At 43.8% G+C, this 20,090-nt stretch overlaps 1 protein-coding gene across 1 annotated transcript; it reads left to right on the top strand.

The window, feature by feature from the left end:
• Positions 1 to 3,648: 3,648 nt before the first annotated feature.
• On the top strand, positions 3,649 to 19,421 carry scara3 (scavenger receptor class A, member 3). Its single transcript, XM_047022049.1, has 11 exons — positions 3,649 to 4,029; positions 4,152 to 4,237; positions 9,740 to 9,775; positions 10,020 to 10,064; positions 11,816 to 11,935; positions 13,919 to 13,999; positions 14,843 to 14,961; positions 15,531 to 15,775; positions 15,878 to 16,186; positions 17,031 to 17,401; positions 17,771 to 19,421. Exons 2-11 carry the CDS (start codon positions 4,231 to 4,233, stop codon positions 18,217 to 18,219), a joined length of 1,782 nt encoding a protein of 593 aa, XP_046878005.1. The 5' UTR covers positions 3,649 to 4,029; positions 4,152 to 4,230; the 3' UTR covers positions 18,220 to 19,421.
• Positions 19,422 to 20,090: the final 669 nt, after the last annotated feature.

Below are 20,090 nucleotides of genomic sequence, written 5' to 3' on the forward strand. Positions count from 1 at the left end.
TGTCAGTGACATCTCTCTTTCTCTTTCTGTCTGTCTGAGTAAACAGAGGGGGCGGGTCAGAGACATGGTAAGGTTTGTAAACACTCTGGGAACGTGGTCTTAAAGGTGCTATGGTGGATCCGCCAGTCTATAGGCTACACAACAATGAGAAACTTCAACATTACAACATTGTCCCAAACATCATTCCATTATGCAGGTTGTAGACAATTATTAGTGGTGGACCATCCACAGCTACCTATCATTTGAAACCTTTTACCTTGAACTAGATCCCTATAGTTAAAAGTTGAATCCCACTCTGTAGGCCTTATTAGCCTCCGCCCAAACTAGTGATCAGAATCATGCACACGTCGGGGAATGTTGAGGAATGGGTGTACATGTGAAACCCTGCAGAACCTGACAACATTTGAAACATTACTGTTAATAAGCCCTGCAGTTAAAACCGTTTTCTTTACCCTTGTAAACCCACCCTGCCAAGTCCCAGTCTGTCAGCCTGTCAGCCAGCCAGCCTGCCAGCCAGCCAGCCAGCCAGCTGCATGTGTCCAGTTTGGACCAGTAGTTCTACTAGCTGTTAGGAGTCGCCTGAAGCAGTGTGCTCTGTGCTTTGTTACACTGTGATGTAAGATTATTACATAAGCTCATTCAGGGTTCTGTACAACCATGTCAAACCATACCAGAACTAAGGGCTGAGTCATCAGTCTGTGACAGGAAGACAGATTGTTTTCCAATAAGCCTTAAGGTTAGAGGTCATGCTGAACTAACCAGTGAGAGAGATTGCAGCTTGTGTGCACTCCCTATTCGCTACACTGTTGCTGTAGGCGACTGTAGTGTTTGGGATGTCTTCCATTCAAGACAGACCCTGTGTTGTGTATGTACAAAAATCCCATTCCTAGTGTCAACTTGAACTGTCCTGTACAAATTGTTCTGGCTTGGTCTGATGTCCCCAACTCTGCATTTGTCTGCAGTGATCGATAGCACATTATGCTGTGATGATGTATTGTGAAAGCAGTCGCCTTTTCATTCCTCCACGGGGTTGCATAGCTCATAGTAGACATAAACCTGCCTCACTGCCCATTTGTGTGGATGTCTAGCCAAGGTCAACTTCAGAGGCAGCCAGTTTCATTATCACTTTCTTTGGAACACTGAAATCTGCAGTTTGTAGCACACATAAACACAACCACACACAGGCTCTCTGAGCACCCCCCCCCCCCCCTTCCCTTGCTGGGCCGACAGTTGGTTACATGCTATACTTTGAAACAGGGTTCCTGCAACCCTCACCAGCAACAACACAACTACAACTTTTAGTCTCCACTAGGAGGCAGACATCAAGTCCTCCTCATTGTCCTAATTTCTTATTGTCCCTCAGGCCTCAAGACCTGTTTTGTTAAAGAGACCAATTTAAGTTTAAAAATAGCCTCTTTGGAACTCTAGCCAAGCCTAACTGAACGCTCATCAGTGGTCAAAGCAGTCATCAGCTCCCAGTAATCATAGACAAGCCTGTTGAGCTCCTTTGTTGAAAGAATCTGTTGAATCAGGGCACACTGACACTGTTCATGTGTCCAGGTCACTTGTGTTTGAACTTATTACACAGAGTTTACTTATCTCACATCATGACCAGATGTCACTGTTTGTTTCCCCTCTCTCTCTCTCTCTCTCTCTCTCTCTCTCTCTCTCTCTCTCTCTCTCTCTCTCTCTCTCTCTCTCTCTCTCTCTCTCTCTCTCTCTCTCTCTCTCTCTCTCTCTCTCTCTCTCTCGGATATCAAGATAATCAAGAAAGCCTGAGAATCTTTCTGCCCCCCCCTCCCCCATCTCTCCCTTTGTCTATTTTGGAATCTCTTTCAGCTTGCATTCTGAAGAAATGGCTCTTCAAATTGAATCAAGCTGGGATCCATGTCTATGCAAAACAAATAGCTGTCAGAAGCCGTTCCAGAGGGCAGATGGACTCCTGGAGCGTCCGGCCGTGTTTGTCAGTCCGTTAATTTACGACCTGAGTCAGTCTTCTCTCCGGTCCAAGGTCACCGCCTCCGTTGTTGAAGGCAACATCAGAGGATCATGATGAGCAGAGAGTGACATCATCGCCCAACTGTGACGAGGAACGAGCAGCTGAATGCGATGGAACCAGTTTTTGTTGTTTCTCTGGTTCTGGTGGACTTTATCATAGGAGTCTTGGGACTGGATTTCAAAACAGAGGAGTGAGACCATTAGACTGGATAGTACAGGGCCCTTGAGGTCGAGAGACACTGTCAAGCATCAGTTCATATGAAGGTGAAGGAGGCTTAGGTTTCAGCAGTTGGAGACAGCAGAGGTGGCAAAGGTAGTTTTGCAATGAGAAAACTTGTTTGTGTTACCTATGGGAAATCAGGGTTCAGGTCCAGGCGATTGACTGAAGTACATCATCAGGTGTCACCAAACCACCTCAACTTCACCAACCCATCCGGAAGCTGTGTTAGTGTCCTCCCACCTACATGTTCTGTAGTAATAGGGCTCCTCTCCTTCCTGCCCTGAAAGACTGGGCCCCCTCCTCTTCCTGTCCTCTGGTCCTCGGTCTCCTTCCTTTGCTGATCTTGATTCTAGAACCTTCTTTGTGCTCCAATGTTAGATCTCCTTGTTATACAGTACACTGTAAACCTTAATTCAGAGTACTTAAAACTTTTATGGAAACTGTTATTACCTTAAACTAGTGATAGTGAAAAGAAATCAAAGCATTTTCTTCAAGAAAACTACATTTTTATACAATCTAATAATTGTAGATTGTACAATTGTAGATTGATTACAATGTGTATTACTAATATATTTAAGAGATTAGATTACCTGCATATTTAAGAGATTACTGAAATCGATTGATGTAATCAGTTTCCAAAAAATAATAATTGTAAACCCCTTATCAGTGTACTAGGTCTCCCTCTCCCTGACCTCACGGTCCTGCAGGGCTGGTCTTCTCCCCATGGTTAATGAATACTGGCATGATCTAAACTCTGCTGATGGAAAACAGATCCTAGTGGATCTAGTGGTGTCTGGAAGGAACTATGATTCTGACGAAGAGAATAGTGTTATGGTAGGCATGGTATTTAAGGGATCAAAGAGAAATGGTCAGCATGGTAATTAGCAGGTAGCCCTATTTCAACCTTATACCAGGTGTGCAGAATTTAGGAAAGGGAATTTAGCATGATCTGTCTTTTAAGAATGTTCCATGATGTTTAAGGTGAACTGGGAGTGGAAATGAACATCCAGTGTGCTCTAATAAGTCTTTCTGACCTATAATCCAACAGCATGACAAATAGATGGTGGATGTACTTTGTGGTAAGTCAATTACACAGATGTTAGATGTGGTCTGTAACCTTCCACTGAAGACATACTGCTCTCTGACAGGAGCTAGCTTCCCCTCCTTTCATTTGAATGTGGAATATGTCTGATATGTAGGGAAGGAGGATTGGAGGAAACCGTTTCATTTTCAAACAGCAGAGACCAAAGACTTTTAAGGTGGCCATTCCTCAATGTTCAAACATTTGTTAGCAATTAGGCTGGACCAGACGAACCTGACTCTATGACATGTGGACCCACCCACCCACCCGCCTTCCTTTCCCCTTCTCTTTTCTCTATCCCTCTCTTTTCTCCTCCCATCCCTCCTTTACCCTCTCTACGCTCTTTAATTTTCCTTGTTTCTCAACCCCTCCCATCTCTCTCTCTCTCTGTGTCTTTCTCCCTCTCTCCCTCCTGTCTAAACTGCACATGGTTTCGGTGCAAGGTATCAGTTTCTTCTGGCCATGGAGGAGAAAGGCAGGATGTTGAAAAGCTGCAGCCTGTAGTGAAGCCAACATAGCATGCAGCCTGGGAACGTTGGTGTGTTCGGTAGATACTCAGTCTTTGCATTTGCTAGTGGACTAACAGCCTGCCTCTCCTGTTCCTGTCAGCACCAGTAGTGAACTGTCTTGAGTGTCTGTGAGAGAGACAGAGTCCATGGGCTTGATGAGGAAGTCTTGTTCAAGTTGTATAGATATAAGCCGGGCTGGATAGCTGTTGTGGAAGCAACAAGTAAGTCTTATTATGACCACACAGCGTCACCTCCTGAGTTACATTTTGTGAGGGGAAACGACTGACCCTACATGGACATGTGTGCACTGTCTGAATTAGTTCCTCTCATGCTTCTCCTTCAGGACACCAAGACTAAGTGAAGAGGACAGTTTTCTTGGAATCTGTTTACATCCTGATCTGAGGCATCCTAAAGAAGTCACCATGAAAGGTAAGAGAATACCACGTCTGTGTGGAAACCTGCAGCCCCCAATGTTGCCCTTGGTTTCTGCGTCAGCGTGCGACAGCAAACCGGTGTTGTACCACAGTAGAGGGTGGGATTCGGGCTGGTGGTAGATCATGTGGGGGACTTGAAAGTGCACCAGCACCCGAATGTGCAGACAGACCAGTTTTTCGACCGCGCTAGGCAGGATTCTGAGCGAGCGCGTCTGTGTTGTTCTTGGACGCTAGACTTGGGCTCAGCTTTGAACACTGAGCGGCCTCATATTTCTTCGAGACCGTGTGGACTCACAGTCCTCGGATCTGCCTACGATAATTTTTATGGGGTATCTTACACAAACCATACTGAAAGGTTAATGTTACATTCTAAGCTTTTGTCAACGTTGAAACGCATGAAATGGGAGCCTTAAAGGATTGGTTTAGCACAGAGCTTTGAAAACTCTCTAGGGGGAACAACCACTATATAAGTACGGGTAAAATCATGTTGGTGTGTTTTGACGGAAGAACCCTCTAAGGGGTATTAAAGGTTGTGAAGTGAGAGGGGTCCTTTTCCATCATGGGAAAAAGGGGACGAATAACACGGTAATGGATATGTAGGAGGTGTCATAAACCTCTGGAAAGTGTAGTAAAGTGTGTTTACATGCAATGCATGATGGGTACGCTGCTTGTATACTACTTCGGGGTCAGCTTTAGACTATTCTCCTGCTGGGAAAAGGTTTGGACCTGGACAAGTAACTGCTGGGCACAGGTCAGTGCCCTTTGGGTCCAGGTAGGAGGTCTGTCTGAGTCTTGTTTGGAGTGTGCTTCACTGGAGCAGGGCAGTTTGCAGACCCCGAACATGCAGGTCAACACATTCCTGCTGAAGAACAAGAAAGAGGCACCATAGAAGAAGGAGGGGAGGAGGGGGCAGCAGGTGTGTAGCTGGCATACGGAGAGTGTTGGAAAACAAGTCTAAGGAACAGTCAAAACAAAACTCCAGAATCACAGAAAAGGATGAACCTTGTATGGTCTGCTGAAGGGGCTAGAGGGAGGATTGTTTTTGATGTCTTTTCTCTCTGTCTTCCTCCTTTCTTTCCCTCCTTTTGTCTTTTATGTACTGTTTTAATGCGAGGCAACGTTTGCCTGTTCACAGCTCCAACTTTCATCTTTTGACTGTTACCCCAAAAACCACATCAAGGCCGTTTTTGTGTTCTTTCCTTCAAGGCTAAGCAGTTTACATCAACACATTCCAGTCATTTCATGGCCCAGAGGACACCCCCTCTGCCCCATCTGGGAAAGTCAGAACCAGAAGGGTGTCAGCAGGAGTTTCAGGAGACACTTGTCTTTATTAGTTGTGGTTACGACCCCCTGCTGGTTGGGAAAACCTTCCCTTTTTGGTCTCTGTTTCAAAAACTTGGAGTCGGGCCCTCGTCAAATGAGGTGAACACTTAAAATAGTAAATCAGTATGTTTTGTCTGTGTAGTGTTTTGGGTTGATGGATCAGAGGTGAGAGAAGGGCAAGTATATGACGTAGTGAGTTAGTGAGTCATTAGGATTGTGGACACAACACAGTATTAAGTAGTGGTGGGCATAGATTTTTTTTTTTTAATCTAGATTAATCTCACTGTAATCTTGGCGATGGCTCATTTGAATTCCCCCGAAGGCCTTCAGAATATGTGTGCTACCCAAATAATGACTAAAAGTAAGTCTTTGAGAACGGGTTTCTCAAGCCAGGTGGCGCATTAGACCAGGGGCTCATCTCCTGTTTCCAAAATGCATCACAAACTGCTTGAGAACGCTGTTCTACTATGATAATTGGTGATGAAAATAAATTATGTTCAATAAGATGTACTTGTGTTTATTAACTGTTTATTAGATTAGTTAGCTTGGGTGATAGAGCTTTGCTGACGGGCTTGCCTTGGTTGCACTCAAACATCGTAGTTTGACGACGACCCTAACCCTAACCCCCTACAGTGCAATTCGGCTAGGTATACATCCGCGCAAAAATATCAAGGTGAAAGTCATCATAGCTTGCGTAGTATAGACCCAGCTCCCAACCCAACTTTGAGAATAGATTAACGGCGATATTTTTTTATCGCCCGATAAGAGTCTTGCGTTAACGCAGTGCGTGAATGCCGATAACGGCCCACCACTAGTGTTAAGACAGTGCTACTTGCTCTTAACATGAAAAGGGTCTCAGATTCAGGAGTTTACTCCTATTAACTGTGTCAGATTCCCTGGTGGGTCTGCAGAAATGAAGTCAGACTATTCTCAGGTCCAGACAGTGGGATTGGTCAGCAGGTTTTCTAGACTGCAGAAATGGTCTTCAGTCTTGTGTTAAATGGTTCTGCTAGAAAAAATGATCTTGTATGTCCCTTTTTAGTCGTTTACAGAACCTTGTTATTGGTAAAAGGGTCCCATCTTGAACCAAAATCAGTAGAACCCAAACTGGGAGTTCTGTGGTCTGAGTTCCCAGTGTGTGCTGACATAACAACAATGGTGGTTGGAGGAAGAGAATATAGTTGTGAAGACTCAACACTGGGAACGACACAGCATAAATAAGGAAGTGAAGAACTAAGGTCTCATGACAGGACTAAAGCCCAGATGTTGCCCTCAGACCCAGAAATGACATAGTGGTCTACGGCTAGGTTCCAAACCACCTGGACAGGTACAACAAAACAGATAATAGCAGAAATTCTGTCAACTCTTACCTTTCACCTACACAGGTATGCACATGGTGCTGGTTAAAGACAATCAGATAATGTTTGGAATAGAGGTACTGTGTAAGGTAGTGTGCAGTGCTAATGTTCCTGCACTCGTGTTTTAGTATAACTGTACCCATGTTTTCATAGGTGGCTGCTGGGTATGCACTGTACAACATCTGGCCAAGCTAGCAGACAAATGATCTGTGCTGCCTTTCTTTCATACGAGCAACCTGAAATATTACGAAGTTTTCACAGGGCTAATCCTCTCTGTGTAGCACAATCACACTATCAGTGCTCTCACCTCTATTCTGATACATCCACTACTGTACATAGGGAGTCAGGTGGCTGAGCGGTTAGGGAATCGGGCTAATTATCAGAAGGTGGCCGGTTAGATTCCCGTCCGTGCCAAATGACATTGTGTCCTTAGGCAAGGCACTTCACCCTACTTGCCTTAGGGATATGTCCCTGTACTTACTGTAATTCGCTCTGGATAAGAGCGTCTGCTAAATGACTAAATGTAAATGTACTATACCCTTACAGTTAGCATGCTACACAACTAGCATGATTAACATGCTAGCATGATTCTCAGAGATACCCACTTAAGCACTAAACATTTCCCTATGCAGGAATTAAACACAGCACTTACTATGAGTTGGCAGAGTGTCACCATGCCACTTGACACAACTAGAAGGATTCCATGGTTACTATGCTACACAACTAACATGTTACCATAACTTAAATATCACAGTGAAAGAGCTATTCTTAGCTACAGCTAACTCTAACCCTAAGTGTACCGAGTGAGTCCATCACTTAAGCAGACAGCGTGCAATTAAACATGCATACTTATGAAAGTTAATGATAGCGTTATGGGTTGTAACCTTTTATACAGCAGGCCTAACCTTGCTGTATGGAACTGTAGCCTACCTTTCTGTTTGACCACTGTGGTCAGGAGAGTCCAGAATATCTGAGAACGCAGGAAAAGCAGATCCCCTTAATAGCATTAGCCTTGAGGACGTTTAAAAAAAAGAAAATAATATTATTTTATGGATGCTTTTAGTTCCTTTAAACTACTAGACCAAATTGATAGTTTTGTATTACATGGCATATTGTGCATGATTTGACTATGAACTTTATTTTAGATGAGAAAGTCCTCCCTAACTCCTACTTTGAAAGTTGTGATTTTTTTAGGTTTTGTTGAATGTAGTTTTTCCTCTATTTCCTTTTCAGGCACCTGTGCTCATATTTGTTCAGTATATTTGTTCACATTTTAACACTCTGGGTATTCTCCAACTCAGTTTTTCCAATTACAGCCTAATTTCAAATTCAGGCAAGCAGCCAGTCTCCCCACACCTGTCTGGCTCATGCTGATTCCATCTTAGAAACACATCTGATGTTATACCACCAAGGTGTGTGTGTGTGTGTATGTTAAATGTAGAGTTACAGATTGACGCAGTAGACTTGTTTTTCCATACAGGCATCTAAGGCAGAGTAGGTCTGACTTTTAGAGTTCTGTGTGTTTTGGTTTGTTATGATGTGTGAGTCAACTGAAACACCTGCGTGACTTACTGAGGAACGCAAAGTCTGAGACAACTCACTCTTGCTCTTTCTCTGGGCCCTCACCAGACCTGACTTCAGCTGTTCCACCAGCTCACATAAACAGAGACTTTTAGTTCTCTATACCCCAGCCTCCTCTCTCACTCCCTCTCTCCCCCCTCTCACATCCAGTATGATTTCTCCCCTCTGTACATTGTGAAAGTGCTCTCTTTCATTTTTTACACCTTTATGCTGAGTCATTTCCTATCCCAATGTAGGAAGTTTATGTCTGGTAATGTCGTTACTGGATCAAGATGGATAGCCTGTGTCTAAGCTCTATATTTTAAGGTTTGAGCAAATCAAGTTAACAACCATGATTCTTGTTTGTTTTTTCCAGAAGTACACTACTCATAGACAGACTTGGGATCATTTCAGAATAGAATGTGTTAGGGTAGATGCCCACAGCAGCCTTATATTTGTGTTATAGGGGATTTGTGTCGACCTACACCAAACAAAAATAGGTTATTTCGTAAAATAAATAAATTGTGTTACAGTTTGTTTTATGGTCTCAAATGCAACACATTTGTAGCATTCATATGTTTCTGGTCCAAAGTTATGCACCTTGACAGCATGGTCTACTCCTAAATGTCTACATATCTCAGTTAGACAATATGCCCACACAGAATAAATCACATTCTGGACATTATTCAGCATCTGTCTCTATGAAGCATGAACTGCAGTTTAATAAGGTTTCAGCAGTTATTTATGTGAGTATGTAGCTGTCCTGGCATATGTTCAGATTGCCTCTGTCTCAGTCATCATTTAGCCTCCACCCCCCTCTGCCCTCTCCTGTCGACCAATCGGAAGAGAAAGAAATGACGGCATTATAATAAACCAACAACATGAACACGCAAACACATGCACACACACACACAGAGAAAATCGCTTCCTATTTGGTAGTTTCTGTAATGTTGCATTGGGGCCCTGCATGTGTTTGACAGCTCATACATTTCCATGCCAGCCACAGTCCTCTACAGGAAGTATGTGATATATTGGTCAGAGACGCAGATTCAACAGAACCCCCAAAAATTCTGTTTTAAGGCATCTAATTATAAGATGCACGCCAACTATGACCTCACGTCCATACCCAGCCCCAGTTAGGTGCTCTGTGTTTTGGACTCAGAATTTCAGCACAATCCCTATCCAGAGATTTATGAGTGCTATGACAGTGTCAAGTGTGACTGCAATTTTCATGTCTCTTTCTCTCTGTTTGGCAGATAGCTATTGTGGATACGAGAACCAGCTCTTTAAAGGTAAGGATAAATGTAATACTGAAAGCTAAAATGCTTTCAGCTGAGCCTTGAATTGATTAGGTTTTTGGAAAAGCAGCCGTTGTCAACAGATAGTACTTCCATCATCTTCTAACTTCTTCCTGTCGTTGCATGAAGAAGAGGTCAAAGTCTGAGGTCAAGTTTGAAGATATTTTACTTGAGCAATTGTGAAGCTGATGATCGCTAGAAGAGACACTTATCCTGTGTGTGTATGTGTGTCTTCCAGAGGAGGACCTTACTGGAGAGGAGGAGGAGATGCCTTCCTTCAGAGGTGAGGAACATTGTATTAACCCACATACATCAACCGCATACATATGTCGGAGAAATTAAGAATGTGATGTTTTATACTGAATAATACAAATGCTTAGCATGCTTTGTCAGCAGATAACAGAGCCCACCAAACTAAACTTTAGGCTTTCTTATCACCCTGGGGGAAGGGTGAGCATTTGTTAAGACTAGAATATGACAAACTTTGTATTGCGATCAGATTTGATCTCCTTTTTAGCAAGCATTAAACCATTGTACTTTCTTTGAATCCGACGACTCTGTGCATTACTTACAACATATACTCCATCTGTCTATCCTCCACTGACCATAGATTCCCAACTTATAACTTACCCTTTTTGTTACTGGATATTTGCTAAAAAGGAGCTCCAGTACATGTGTACCGTTAGCCTGGGTGCCAGCCAAACTTAGCCCCGCCCACAAAACAATTTGGTCGGGAAGTTGGGTCTGGGGTCTCTCGGTTGAGGAAAAACTGTGTCCGAACAAGAGCTGTTCGGACCAATCAAATTGTCAGAGCGGGCTTTATACGATGATGGACAGATTATCAACAGTAATGTAATCAACCACGTCACCAAGGAGCGCTTGGGTTATTACAGACAAACAACACACTAAGTTGGTCTGATTGTTTGTAGGTCTATTCAATTGAGCAAAGAGACTTTTTTTTTCGGGTTCGGTTGAAACACGCGGTATCAAACTCATATTCTGACTAGAATTATGAGTATGACAACGTCAGGCTAATGTACCGTATATTTCGGAAATAAAGCCGCGGTTTATATCCTGATATTACATTTTTCTTGTGGAGGTTATATTTCGATGCGGCTTATAGCACGTTTTTATAACAAAACACCAGTAGAAACACTTTTTTCGTGAATGCTATTTAAATATCAGTTAATTCCCGGGCAAAATATGATACATTACACACTTACTTGCTTTTGTTTTCGAAGTGTGTTACACAACGGAATGCTGTAAGATCGCCTATACTCGTGCATTGCTTGGTATCATTGTTCCTGTATCAAGTGCGGCATATATTCCAGTGCGGTATATACTCAGATTTACAAACACAGGGCTCCCATTCTGGTGGGGTGCGGTTTATAGAAAATGCGGCTTATTTTCCGAAAAATACAGTACAATTGCGCTGTTTTCAAGCATTCAAAATAACTGTTAATGTGCTGGGTTCCCAACGCATGTTCTATGTCCCAGTGCAATGTTGATTGCCCTGAAGACATTCCCTAAACAGTGACACAAATGAGTAACATCGGAGCAGCCATTTTGTGTAAACAGGAAGCCGTGTAGGGAATTTATCCTTAGCTTGTCGTGGTGTGCATGTGTGTCTGCGTGTGTGCCTCCACGCGCCTGAAATCACAGCTTTGTTTTTGTGCGTGCTTGTTCCATCTGGTTTACATAGTTCGACTCAGAGGCACGCAATCAGTCACACACACAGACACACACAAATACACACAAACACTTCTACTCCATGTGATTATGACCATAATCAGTCAGTAGCCAGTTTCCCCACATTGTTACAGCAAGCTTAGATATAGATATTACAGAAGATATTGTAATATTTATTTTGGTTGTTCTCTAAGTAGTATATGGGGTCTCCACTCCCTTCTTCCCCTCCATGCCAGTGAAAGTCTTAAATCTTAGGCTAACATAACACTGCATCTATAACTCAGTCCAGATTCATCCAGACTTATCCAGATGATTCTGTGTGTGTGTGTGTGTGCCTGCCCTCAGGCAGGACCCGGGGTGGGTGTGTTAAGTGCCAACAGACCCGTTCCCTCCAGCTGGCTGTCAAGGTCCTCTATGGCTTTTTTGCCTTCCTCATCATTGCTGTGGCAGTGCTGGCATCACTGGGTAGGTGGCATCACACTATCATATTACAGAGTTAAAAGTTAGCTGGCAATTGACTGCCACCAAATTACGTTTTGATTGGTTTGTAACTGTTCGTCCCAATGGCTTGAGTTTGGAACTTTGAAGGAGACCTGCTGGTTGGTTGGGCTCAGTCTCGCTTTGGGCTTAAGTATTCCACTGACACTCCATCCACTTTTGGCTCAATTCACTGCACCCAAGCTACAGACTACAATGAACTCAACCAAAATTGAATCCAGATTGACTTGGGATTGTAGAGTGAGTCATTTTTGCCCAGAGCTTAGCCTTCCAGCAGGTATCATGCGTCCAATAGCGTCTCAAACTCCTCGTCATCTGGTGTCCCTGGCAAAGCAGACCCTGGTCCCTTAGTCATGCTTGACTGACCACAGTGCTCCTCTATGAGCCATAACAAGGGAGAAGCAGGATTGTGGTAGAGGCCTTCAAGAGTTCTGTGTAAAACAATAAGGCTCACTGGTTTCCCTGGATCATATAAACCTACGTTTCATAGCAGGTTTATTGTGTCATACATGACAAATATTACAGTAATAGCAGATGCTAGATGCATCAGGAGGTCTTTGGGATTGAGAGGGGAGGCCGTAAATCTATTTTTTTTACAATACCTCAGCACTCCCTGGGAGATTTCTGGTTGTAACTGTGAGAAGGTTAAAGTGGAGCTGAGGTCTCCTCACGGCAGTGGCAAAGCCTAGCCCTGGTACCAAGAGGGTCCGCTCACAGTTTATGTCAACGAACCCACACCCACTCAGCCGTGAAACCAAATAAGAACAAAGAATTGTAAACTTTATCATGGAGAAACTCTAACATTGTGCTTGGCTGACCCTGTCCAAACAACGCGGGAGAGAGGGAGAACATGAAGCAGTGATATGTTGAGGTTTCCATATTATGTCCCCTTACTCCCACATCTGTTTCACATTGGTGAAATTCCCAGATACTTCATTATATAACAAGTGTTCGCTATCAGTGTCACATTTGTGTGACCTTTACAACATTTTAGACCAAGATCAAGTCTTGAAGATTTTAAGCGCATCATTTGACAAACCACTTTTGTTTGAAACTCTTGTTAACACTGCTTGTTGCTTGAGTATTCACTAGATTAAATAATTGAGAGAACAAAACCCAAAGGGATTTTCAGATAACTAAAGAAACACAGCGGGTCTTAGTATCTGAGAATGTATATCTCATGTTTCTGGCTCAGGCAGTGCTCAAGCCTGCCTTCCTCAGCAGTGTTTACAAAGTGTATGTTTTTACCGAGTAGCCTCTTTTCCAAACCTCCCTTCAGTTCTGTAAACTTTAGCCATCTGCTTACGACATCTAGCAGAAAGGATTGGAGACAATAGTTTATGCTCGTATAAGCATTCTGACTGTTTTCAAACATGCAAAAAGCTACATGGACAGTGAATCACAATGCATGTTGATCAACCCCCATACCTAGACTATAGAACCAACAACACCTCTAGTCTCCAATAAGTCATGTTCAAACTCAGTACACCACGATCCTAATGCAGTTAAACAGGTGGTATGTGAACGACACATGGAAGCATTTGTGAGGATAAACAGACTCCAGCTCTGCCGTTATTAATCCCTAGGCTCTGGGATTAGAACGTTATAATACGCAGCACGGCCTCCTCCAGCGTGTGTTTAAACACGACTGTGGGTCCTTTGGGAGCTGTAGTCCACGAGGAAACGAGCAGCTGGCTAAGTCATTTCCTATAGTTGTGCCCTGTAAGTTGTGTGTTGTATTGGGAACCAGCCCTTATAACTTCTGCCTCCTGCCAACACATATTGTAAATCTCTACATCGCAAACTCGAACATTATGAAAGAAAGGTCCCAGAAATGACCAAATTATTAAGCTCAGTTGAGGCAGAAAACAACTACTCATACTGGTGGATTTATCTTCATTCCTCATGAAGCCAACCTTGCTAACTAACAATTTCTTCATGCCTCCTCAGTTTTCCGGAAAGTTGACAATTTATCGGAGGTGGAATCACACTTTCACACGAAGATTACCAAAGTTCAGGAGAGTATTGAAGGTACAAGACATTCTACCTGTATTCTACATAATGGACAAGCATACTGCTTGTGCTGCAGCTGAGAAGTGTAGCTATTCACTGTACTTACAGCACTCCAGCACAAGTATGGCAGACTTAAAGTATGGATATGAACCTTTAGGGACTTGAACCCAGGACCTGTAGACATGACCAGCACCATACTCTACCTAACTCAGCCACACTAGACAATAAGCCCATATTAGCTGTGTCAGCAGGCCTCGGTAGTTCATCCATTCCCAGAGAGGTGAAGAGTGGTAAACAGAGTTAGTGGAGCATACCAAGACTTCCTGCAGAGGCCTTCCGAGCAGAAGTCACCCCCCACCCCCCCCGTCAAAAAGAGACACATCTCAGTGTCCAAAGTAGGTCATCCGAAGAGTACAGACATGTGGGTCATGGAATATGGAACTTTGGGCCAGGAGGGAGCATGTGAGGGTGTCTCTTCATGGAGGGGGGAGAGGTTTCTCTAGCCCCATGTTCTGGCCTCCTGAAATGGGGAGACCCTGGGGAGACATGAATCTCTTGAGATCGCTATAGGATACATACTTCTCAGTTACCTCTGGTTACCTCTGCTGGGATAGAATCTTTGTTCTGTTCCATTGACCCTAAGGAGTTTTTGAACCCTGAACTGAACCCTAATGCCACACAACCCTGAACACTGGTTGTGTGGCATTGAATTACACGTTTCTACACCAATGGGATGTTTGGAGCTATATACCTTCCCCTGATAGCATAGGCGATTTGAGCATGGTGTTAGTGGTGTATGTAGGTTGTGGGTTCATCATCAACAGATCACTGTATAACATTGGTTCATTCCTCATTCCCAAGATCTGAGCAGCACCAGTAATTGTTCTGGCTGTCTGGATTTGGCCCACTATGGGCTGGAGGTGGCTCGACTCAAGAGAGAGTTTGAAGAGTTGCAGAAGATAATCTTGGGGCAGGAGCAGGTCAGTAGAATAGTATAGCGATAATAATACGATATACAGTACCATTCAAAAGTTTGGACACATTGAATGGGAAAATGTGTCCAAACTTTTGACTGGTACTGTACGTGATGTGAACAACGTGATAATTTGCCAACCTGTGATTTGCTTGTGTGTGTGCATGTGTATCTGTGTGTGTATCTGTATGTGTATTTGTGTGTGTGTGTATCTGTGTGTGTAGGTATGTATGTGTATGTGTGTGTATCTGTACGTGTATATGTGTGTGTATCTGTATGTGTATCTGTATGTGTGTGTGTCTGTATGTGTGCGTGTGTAAGTGTATCTGTGTGTGCGTGTGTGTGTGTGTGTGTGTACAGTACCAGTCAAAAGTTTGAACACATGGGAAAATGTGTCCAAACTTTTGACTGGTACTGTATTTTAGAAATATTCTTAGTAACCTTTTTATTCATCAATCTGCAACATGAAAGAAAGGAAATATGTTATTCATTTTATTACCAATTGTCCCTCAAACAACCAATCACACAAACACTGCTATTGGCTGAAATGTTGAATGAGTCCACTTACCTCTTCAGGTATTGGACCAGGCATCTCAGACCCAGCAGACCCTGAAGACAGCGAGTAACAGGATGACTCGTGACATGCAGAACTACTCCATGTCAATCAAACTCATCAACCAATCGCTTGAGAGGTACCTGGACCAGGTTGATGGGTGGAAGGCGGTGATCACAGAGACTGATGAGAGCATGAAGACGTTGTCCCAGGACCAGTACGACCTCAAGGCCACCGTCCAACAGGTCAACACCACGGTGGCCCTCAGGTAGGAGCCGGCCTCCATAACTCTGAACCAAAACATGCTAGCTCTTTAACTTTTCAAAGACAAAAACGTTTGTTTAATGTTGGACGCTCTTTTCCGACCCAGCGCTCTGTGGATGGACACCCTTCAGAGGAAGACGGATGAGGAGACCCTAGTCCTCCAGAAGATGACTGCCGACTGGCAGAACTACAGCCGGGTACTAAGCGGCCTCAAGTCCAACTCCAGCGCCACCACCCAGACAGTGAGGAGCATCCAGAGCGGCATCTCCGCCACCCACCAGCGCATCAGCATGAGCTCCGAGATGGTCCACGACCTCACCCTGCAGGTCATGAACCTCCAGATGCAGCTGGACAACCTTACCTCCTTCATGGATGAACACGAGGAGAACATGCATGACCTCCACTACCACTCCAGGTTAGATATTGACCCCCCACCCTGGCATCATGAATGTGTATAAAACATTTACATTTACATGTATTCATTTAGTAGACGCTTTTATCCAAAGCGACTTCCAAGAGAGAGCTTTACAAAGTGCATAGGTCACTGATAATAACAACAAGATAGCCCCAAGCATTGCGGGTAGCCAAAACAAGAAGCAGACATTGTGAACAACCCAAAAATAAGTGCCAAAGGGAAGAACCATAAGAGCATGTAGTTAAGCAAGTTACAATTAAACAACATGAATTGCTAAGTGCAAGTGTACCTGTAGAAAAGCAAGCAACAGTAAAAATAAAAAATAGGATTAACTAAAATAGAATATTTCACAGCGAATACAACAGTTTAAATCAGTTACCACTAACCAACAAGAGCAACAAGTCTCTAACCAAGAGTCATTGTGATCCTTGAGGAAACTAGCATTGGGTTCAGCAAACCATTCCTAAGTACCGTTGTACAAACAGCTATACATAGACCAAAAACAGCTATACATAGGAGAACAACATGCACAGCATCCAGGAACATTCTGGACCCTGACTGGACCCGCACTATCACTTCAGAGTGGGTGAATTGGCTTGGTGTCTGAATTCAAGATTGTATGTTGTTTGCTATGAGGGAAAGCCAAACCTGATTGGCAGAATTCTCTAGAAATATGTTTCAAGAGAAGGCACAAACCAGGCCCTTGGGTTAGAAAGTACCAGATTTTACCTTAAGGGATAGTACATTCAAAACACACAAGCAAAACCTCCACTTCTTCAACCTGCTCAAGATTTTAACAAACCTTTAACCATGACCCCTTTGGTCCTGTTCTGACCCCCTGCAGATACTACGAGAACCGCACAGGAGAGCGCTTCACCACGTTGGATGCCAGAATGATCTCCATTGAGATGGAGATCGACACCATCTCCTCCAGCATCAACGCCACGGTCAGCCACGTCCAGAGCATGTACAAGTACATCAACATGGAGAGCTCCTCCTGCCAAGCTCGGCTCTCCAGCCACACCGAGGACCTGCAGAACCTCAACCGCACCGTGGACCTGCTGCTGCACATGGCTGACGTTTTGAGGCAAGAGGACCTGATGCTCAGGGTGAGGTTGGACCTGGACGTTCGGAACCTGTCCATGGTGATGGAGGAGATGAAGCTGGTGGATTCACACCATGGCCAGCTGATACAAAACTTCACCATAGTGAAAGGTAGGGGAAATGCAGTAGGACACGCAGACACGCGCATACAATGTTAAGGGGCGGATGGGGTGGGGAGGGAGAGGGGATTGGTCTTTGAGCAAGACATGGCAGCTCTGCCGCCAGTGGTGTTTGTGTAAATGTGAGGCAAAAATGTACAGCGTTTTAAAATCAAAAATCAATTTGTATATCCCTTTTTACACGCAAGCATGTCACAGAGGGCTTTTGAGAACCGTTGAGGTAGAAAACGTCCCATATGAGTACAGTCCACATGCAACGATAATTTTACACATTTTTCACTGTGAAGTTATTGTGTAAGTTACATTGTGAGTCATGACTCGTTTTTCCATGTTTACATGTTTGGCTTCCCTCACTCTACAGGAATTCCTGGTCCTCCCGGTCCGAAAGGTAACAGAGGGGAGACAGGGGCCAAGGGTCCTGTCGGCCTGACTGGTAATAAGGGGGACAGGGGCCTAGGAGGGAACCGTGGCCCGCTGGGTGAGAAAGGCATCATTGGATCCAAGGGAGCACAGGGTGAGGTGGGGCCTACTGGGGCCAAGGGTGCGGTGGGCATTAAAGGAGCTAAAGGTGCCTTGGGTCCACCTGGCCCCCGCGGGGAAATTGGACAGAAGGGTGACATGGGAGCCATGGGCAAAGACGGGAGTTCAGGACCCAAGGGACCTGCAGGGATCCAGGGCCAGTCTGGTCTGCCAGGGGTCCACGGCATGCCAGGACCCAGAGGGAAGCCTGGGCCTGTTGGGCCCCCAGGTCCCCCGGGAACCCCTGGACCTCCAGGACTACCTGTCCATGCGTCCCCCACAGTGTCCTGAGGGAACAAGGACCTTGCTACCGACCTTGCTTGGACACGCAACAGATGTACAGTTTGGTACCTTCGAAGGTACACTTTGCTTTGCCTTACCCTGGTACCAACTTCTTTCTTTTGGCTTGGCATACCTTTGATACCTATACGCACTTGTGTGGGACTGGCCTTCCTGGGTGAAGATGATGAACTGGCAGACAAGGGATTTCAAGAACTGACACAGTTCGAAAAGAAACAAAAGAAAGAATGGATTTGCCATGAGTTCATACCTAATTTCTCTTGTGACTCAGTCCAGTTATTTCTTCACACAAGTAAGAAACCATTAAATCTCATCTGAGAGTTTAAAAGACTGCTTTTAGACTGATGGACAAAGGCTAAGTCTCGTTATTACATATAATTGAATGTATTATACAAGAGGAATGGTTGAAATGGACGGATGGTTGGATTCAGACATTCGAAGAACTTCCAAATCCAAGTGAGAGCGATGTACAGTCTAGGTTTACATGACCATGCACTTTCATGGGGTCTCAGAATGGGAACTATTTTTTAACAATCTAGTCACATTTATATTTAGTTTGTGCAGCATTCACTCATTAATTTCCATTCTCTTTATGATAGCACTTTACCAGTTTTATAAAGTGTAGAATTTATGAAGGAAGCAGTTTTAAGTGTTAGTGTTTTACATGTGTAACGTTTCAGAGCAGGCACTCTGAATACTGATCTCAAAGTTTCAAGCTGCTGTGGTGTAGTTATGGCTCTGTTTTGTGTGGATGAATGGTATTACAGACTTTAAACTGATGCGCTTTAACGAGGCACATGAATAAACATTTAGTTAGTCATCAGCTTAAATTGTATTTCACTGGCGTACATATCACAGATCACATATTTGTTTTAGTCAGCATTTTACAATCTTGAATTGAAATGGTTTAGAGGTTGTTTTTTTACATTGTATATAATTGTACTTACAGTTTAATGTGTTTGTTTATAGCTTTGATCGAACCGTTGTACCAGTCAGTCTAACAACTATGAAAAGATCAAATATTAGATTGTTAAATCCATATTAATCTATGCCCATAATCCTATGTTTTGCTTATTTCTAACAGCAACTAAAACATCTTGAAAAGCGAATGGACACTTCTTTTGCTAACCTTTATGTATGTATAAAAAAATGCGACTGGTTTGCATCAGTGTTAAATAAATGCCTTCATTGTACGGCGTACTTTTATCCTACAACTCAAACACAATTTTTTGTTTTTAATACAGTCCATGTTTTAGCTCTGTGGGCTATAATCCACTGACTGTCCTAGCTGTGTGATGATGTGGTGACAGTTGTGGTCTCTACTGGTTTCCCTTCTCGAGAGATCTGAAGGACACAAAACTCCCCAAAAACACGGTAGTTAATGATTGCGAAAAGTGTAAATGGGTAACTTTCTATTCACATCTCACATGTGTGTGAAACATTACAGAGTCATACATTTCCTTGAGATACTGTGTGAAATGTATTCATTCTTGTCCTGCAAAGGCTACAAAGATCAAGTTGAAATTTGAGAAAGTGTGTCTGAGTTGAATGCTTGGGTTGTCTTAAAATACATTTTTTGTTCATGTCTCTCTCTCTCTCTCTCTCTCTCTCTCTCTCTCTCTCTCTCTCTCTCTCTCTCTCTCTCTCTCTCTGTCTTTCACTCTCTCTCCCCCCTTTCTCTCACTCCTCTCTCTCCCCTCTCTCTCACTCCTCTCTCTCTTGTCTCCTCGTTTCACACATGTGGTGTGCAAACTGTCTTAGAGCTGCTAGCTAGCTGACCTCCAGCAGCTTGTCTAAACCATTACCACATGTTGGACCATAAATCACCACACAGTTGCAGAGAGTTGGGACAGACCTTCTCT

This window comes from Hypomesus transpacificus, chromosome 6, assembly GCF_021917145.1.
Source record: "Hypomesus transpacificus isolate Combined female chromosome 6, fHypTra1, whole genome shotgun sequence".
In the NCBI taxonomy this organism is placed as follows: domain Eukaryota; kingdom Metazoa; phylum Chordata; class Actinopteri; order Osmeriformes; family Osmeridae; genus Hypomesus; species Hypomesus transpacificus.

Coding starts and splice junctions, on each gene's coding strand:
- scara3 (XM_047022049.1), top strand. Junction 9,776..10,019: donor CGAGAACCAGCTCTTTAAAG/GTAAGGATAAAT, acceptor TGTGTCTTCCAG/AGGAGGACCTTACTGGAGAG. Junction 10,065..11,815: donor GGAGATGCCTTCCTTCAGAG/GTGAGGAACATT, acceptor GCCTGCCCTCAG/GCAGGACCCGGGGTGGGTGT.